Source organism: Dipteris shenzhenensis, chromosome 24 (assembly GCF_047967505.1).
Source record: "Dipteris shenzhenensis isolate YYH24624 ecotype China chromosome 24, Dip_SZ_1.0, whole genome shotgun sequence".
Lineage (NCBI taxonomy): Eukaryota > Viridiplantae > Streptophyta > Polypodiopsida > Gleicheniales > Dipteridaceae > Dipteris > Dipteris shenzhenensis.
In genome coordinates, this window is record NC_141619.1 from 17462321 (window position 1) to 17468320 (window position 6000).

General features: G+C 41.1%; 1 protein-coding gene across 1 annotated transcript; it reads left to right on the forward strand.

The window, feature by feature from the left end:
• The first annotated feature begins 1955 nt into the window (after nt 1-1955).
• Nucleotides 1956-5450, forward strand: LOC147886301 (peroxisomal membrane protein 13-like). Its single transcript, XM_087395923.1, has 5 exons — nt 1956-2183; nt 2383-2601; nt 2719-3086; nt 3338-3430; nt 4674-5450. The coding sequence occupies exons 1-5, from the start codon at nt 2171-2173 to the stop codon at nt 4887-4889; spliced, it is 909 nt and encodes a 302-aa protein (XP_087252049.1). The 5' UTR covers nt 1956-2170; the 3' UTR covers nt 4890-5450.
• The last annotated feature ends 550 nt before the right edge of the window (nt 5451-6000 follow it).

A 6000-nucleotide genomic window follows, 5' to 3' on the forward strand; every position in this document is an offset into this window, starting at 1 on the left:
GTGCATGTGCATCTCTCTTGCTTCAATTTAAAACGTCTATGTACATGTCAGTTATTGATCATTTCTATCAATTTGTTTGCACATGTGCTTAGCTTTTCTAGTACATGTACACAATTTTGCTCACATTTATGTTTATTAGTCTACTCCTTTCGATGCAAAGTCATTAGATCTAAAAAATTGATAGCAAATCTGTGGCTTGGGGTCATTTTGATTCCCTATGGGTGAAGTCATACTTCCCACATTTTCAAGTTTTCTCGTAGGTTACGATCTTTGCAACAACACTTTTTGCGGTTCACAATATTCATTTTTAGTTGCACTCATCATCATCTTTAGTGCTTTCTTCGATCTTAGGTTGGGGGTGCATGTCAAAAGTGCCCTTCCAGTCAAGAGCACAAGTTGTGGATGCCATGGTTTGCTATTGTTTTGATAGAAGTTCAATTTGATAGAGAGAAGTTCAACAGAGGTTGATCTAATCGATAGAAGTTGATTTGATTTATAGAATTTTGACAAAAGTTTGATCCGATTGAAGGCATACAAAGACCTTGATGAGAAAGAGAAGGTGGAGGCAACAAAGGGTGTCCCCTGCAGAAATGCAAGTTGTAGACATCGAGCCATATGCAGGTACGAATGGAGAGAAGAGAACTTTCAAAATGAAATGGTCAATGAAATAGGAGAAGGCCAAGCCAAGGATATTGGTCGAGTGGTAGATCCAATGCTTAGTTCTTTATGCTATGGAGTGCTTATTGTGCACAATAACTTTTTCTCACTTGTTGGTTGCAAGCCTGTGTGGCTTGTTTTGCATGAGTTTTTGAACCTTTGAAATGAGGTGTCGGAATAGGTTATCACGTACAAGTGGTAGGGTTTTCATTTTAGGTAGCATGAAGAGCAATATGACAAATATGTTTTCTTGTTTTATTCATAACTGTAACTTGTCTCATCATGTGTAATTTGTATTTAAAGGGGGAGATAATGAAGGAATCTGATACTTCAAAATGTAAAATCTTAACCTTTTTCAAAAAAAGTGATATGTCTGATGAAAAGCATGAAGGGAGGAGCAATTTATCTAAGGGGGATCATTCAAGGACTATGACAAGGAAAGGGGTCCTCCAATGACAATTTAACCTGTTTAGGGTAATGGTAAGGCTGGGAGGGGAGGTGGTGACTTAGAAGCCTCATTCTCTTGGGGTGTCCCTCTCCGTCCTAAGAACAAATTAATGTGAATTTTCAAACTTACATTAAATGGCTAGTAGCCATAGCTTTGAACATTACCTTTGTAATATGTAACTTATTAACCATGGACATGAGAAAAAAAAGAGAGGACACGTGGAAGCTTGGAGGAGAAGAGCCCGCCACCACGTGTTACAAAGAAGGAGCTCTTGGATGGAGGCTTGGAGTGGGGAGGAGGCGGAAAGACAAGAGGGACGCTTTGAGTGGGGAGGAGGTGGAAAGACAAGAGGTAGCTTTAAGGGGAAGGAGGAGATAGAAGGTCAATGGAATAGAGGGGATATGGAAGGTTAATGGAATGAAAGGAGGAGATGGAAGGTCTCAGAGCCATGTGTTAAGACAACCAAAATTTTAAAAGCCAATCCAAGTATGCAAGGTGAATTGATTAGCAATTTATCATTCTGCTGGCCACCTTGAGATGGGGAGTGGTTGAGGACGGTCATGCATCTTTGCCCATGCAAAGCATCGGTTCAGTACTCGTTAGCCCTTGTGGACCAAATCTTACATCTTTTCGGCCCAAACTCACCCACACCACACACACACACATGAGGAAGGGGAGGGGATACAATTTCCAGATGGGTTAATCCAGGAGGGATTTGAACACTCATAGCTGCTTGGGCACGCAAAAGCCCTATCCAAGTGCGCTTCTAAAGGAGGGGCGAGGGCTACAACTAATGAATTGGCATGAGAAAAAGCAAATGTATCTAGAAAGGAGAGAACCTCAAATTCCTTCATTGTATCCTACCCAATAATAAGGTAATAGTAGTAGATAGATATAATTTGATGAGGGGGAGAAACCAAGGAATATATTGTTAAAGTTTCCGTCTTGAATCAGCAAAGCACAAAGCAAGTGATTGCCTCTCTTTCTTCTTCCTTCACAAAGCTCTGCTATGGCGGTTATCTGAACTCCTGCTCCAATCCAATTGCTCTTCCCAGAGGCCTCCCCATGGCTTCATCAGGTATGTATGCTCCTCCCTTTTCCTTGATTCTCAGCAATTCTTGTAGATCAATTTTGGCGAGCTTTGCCTATTTGGGTTCCTTCAGAAATCGAATCGCTCGTTTCTCGATCATTTTTGGCGAGCTTTGCCTATTTGGGTTCCTTCAGAAATCGCCTTTCCTTCATCTCATGTATCAATCTTTTGCCTTCCGATTATGCAGGTGTTTCACCGCCGCCCAAACCTTGGGAGCGAGCTCCCAGCGCTGGTCCTTCTCCCTTCAGGGCGCCCTCTGCGATAAATAATACCGCTGCAGTGGTAGAATCTGCGGGAGTCGTCGACACTGGAGACAAAAGCGACATCTCAAATGTGCTGCCTGCCAATAGAGCAGTCGTTGGCCGAGAGATGCCTCCTCGGCCTTGGGAGAGGAATAACTATGGAGGTAAGAGCGCCGTTCATTTGGTGCTTGGTCTACCCGGGGGTTTGCGTCTTCCAGGGTTTTGCTTCAATGTAGAGTGAACGAAAATTTTATTCTTAGAAATCTCGATCCGCTGTGCAGGGTATAATTCAGCGGCGAATTATAGTCAATATTCCGGTGTTGGGACAAATTCATATGGGATGACCCCCTATGGGAGCTCATATGGAGGACTTTATGGTAGTAACTACGGGAACAACTACAGAGGAGGCTATGGGTTTGGAAGCGGTGGGATGTACGGAGGAGGTTATGGACTGGGGAATTCGTATGGCAGTGGGATGTATGGAGGTACCTATGGTGGTATGTATGGCAGTCAAGGCATGGGTATGGGTATGGGTATGGGTATGGGTGGCCCAGGTTCTTTCCAGCAAGGACAGGGGGATCCGAACAACCCTTTTGGAGGGGGTCCTCCTGCAGGACCCCCTACATTCTGGCAGTCCATGTTGCGTGTGGTATGTGCTCTCACGGGTCTCAGAAAATGTGAATCGTTTGAACGTTTGTCTAGATTCTTCTCTGTTTATTCTTTTGGAAGAATTGAATGAGTTTCCTAATCAACTTAGCTAGCACAGTCTGCTTCTGTTCTCCGTTCCTGGAACTGGTAGATTCTAGTATATGTATGCCTTAGTTTGTGAAATAATGTTAAAGAACCTTGAATTTAAGACCTTGAAATTGATCCCGTGTTACACATTTGAAATGTTTGCAGTTGTACGGGACGATGAATTTCTTTGGTCGCCTTTCTATTCTTGTTGATCAAAACACTCAAGCTTTTCACTTTTTTATTACAGCTTTACTTCAGGTATGTACTCAAACTCATGAAGAAAATGGCTAGATAATGCCTTGGATTGACAGGAGCCTTCTCAGCTGGCTACTCCTCTCTTTCCTTTGTCTTTTGGGGCGGGTGTGTGTCTGTTCAGCGTTTTGTTTCAATCATTATGTACAAAGACGCTAGAGCTTTTGAAGAAGGAATCTATCCTCGTGACTCTTGTGAACTGAACTGCACTTCAAGAGGGGATTCTTGTATTTTCTTAGATCTTAGACTTTCTCAATCTACCATAGGATTGGAGGTTGATATATACGATAAACGTGAACAACCTGAATATAGTGGTTTACACATTATAAAAATGCCTCACATTGACTCAAAACATTTCTGATTTGGCAAAATATGGAGTCATTTCTTCCCAATTCCATAGATTTTCTCGCCTTTGTACAACTAAGGAGGCTTTTATCACTCAATGTAGTAACTTTACTATTACACAAGAGGTATAATCCAAGGAAAATAATGAAAAAAGTTCGCACATTCTTAGATATGAAGTCTTTTTTCTATGGTGTTTCGGCCTTAGGCTTGTTTAGAATGATTGAACATAAGCTGAAAACAAAAAGCGGGGAGCTGAATAGCCCGTTTTTCTTTTAGTTTCTAAAGAGAGTTTGTTTGAGTATACTTGTGCTTTCTAAGTTAGAAATTTATTTTTGCCTCTTTGCAGAAACGAGACATAAGTGTAAAGTGTCATTTAACTTTTTATGTTTTAAATAAGAGAGAGAGAGAGAGAGAGAGAGAGAGAGAGAGAGAGAGAGAGTTTCTAGTTTTTTTGGAAGTTTTTGTTTCTTGACTTGCTTGTTTATTTTTGCTTAAGTCACCTGCTTCGTTTCTTCTTTATTTCTTGTTTTCATTCTCTATTGTTTATTTGACGTATTTTAGTAAGCACTGGGTTTGCCCAAGAGACTCCGTGGGTCTTTACAAACCCAGTATAGCTGCATATGCTTGGGCATTGATGACGACATAAGTGTTGTTTTGCTTGCTTAGTATGTCTTCCTTTTGCTTTTCATAAAAGTTTTTGTTTACCTCTTTTTTCTTCTCTTTCATTTTCTCTCTCTTTTTTTTTTTTTTTTCTTTGTAGATTTTTGATCTTTAGAACAACAAAATTTCTAAATTTGTATGATTGGACTTATTCTAGTCTTACAAAGGTATATTTTGTTTCAATCAGAGTAGGCTTTCTTTCTAATCCCGACTGTACTGATTTTTTTTGCTCTTGCTATGTTAGCTCTGTGATCGAGCTGGATTGCTGTATGGTGAACTTGCGAGATTTGTGCTGCGACTACTTGGTTTCAAGACGAAGCCGAAGTTTCATCCTAAAGCACCAGGTTTGCTATTGCCTGGTCAAGAGCGGGCAGCAAACTCTATGATCAAGGAATCTAAAGAAAGCGGACCTGCTTGGGATAATGTATGGTCTGAAGAGGATGTGAAAAAGGCAGGCTGAAAAAAGGGCCAGAGTTCAGTGTCACAGCTAAATGAAACACCACTCAGCTTGACATGGGACAAGCTTGCTCACAAAAGGTCTTATGTTTGGCATGTCTACTTTTACATGAGCTGTCTGAATGCAGGATTGCAGGGTCTTGCAGAGCTTTTCAGTCATCGTTTCACAGTGTGCTTTGGATGACTTGAGTGATCAGTACCGGTGTTCATTCAAAGTTTGTAAAAGTATACATATTGTTATGCTTCCTATTGAAGTTTCAAAGTCCGATAATGAATTTGCTGGCAAGATTATCCTTCGCTTACCTCAAATTATGGGTGAATGGGCCCTGAGTGGCTACCGCAAATGAGGGTTGTGGTTGAATTGATCTTGAGCGCTAGCCTCAGACAACACTGAGTATGCTTTTCCTCTAGGTGAGTGAATAATTTATGCTTGGACATGATGGATAGTGAAGATCATTTCTTGAAGCTTTGTGGGTGACCTTTGTGAAGTCAAGCCTCACATTTCAATTGTTCTTGGCATAAATCTAGTGTTTCTATGGATATTTACATCAAGCAATGGCTTTTATTTTTCAGCCATTTCTTCCATGATAATTTTATTCCTGGTAATAGGTTGATCATTAAACGCAATTCCAATTGTTGTATTGATATGCCTCATTGTTTATGTTCCTTAACTAACTCCAGGCTGCCACAGTTTTCAAGATGAGGTGGCAAATACACTTATAGCTGCTGTCAGTGCAGACCATGCATGTTGCCACTGTAGCAGATCATTTTACGGTAGATGGTGTTGACTGCATTTTTAATGTAGCTGGTGTAGTTAGTTTAATGTAGATAGAAGGGTTATTTTGGAGATAAGAATCTGTGCTTCCGTAGCTGCACACTAGAGCCATAGAGCCACACACGACTTGCCGAGAGGGGTCACACATCAGCCTCACCATGCCTCTCGAACTCCCTTGAAATTACTTAGGTCAGAGTGCCATATACCTCTATCCTGTTATCCTCATTGTTTATGTTCCTCAACTAACTCCAGGCTGCCACAGTTTTCAAGATGAGGTGGCAAATACACTTATAGCTGCTGTCAGTGCAGATCATGCTTGTTGTCCCTGTAGCAGCTCATT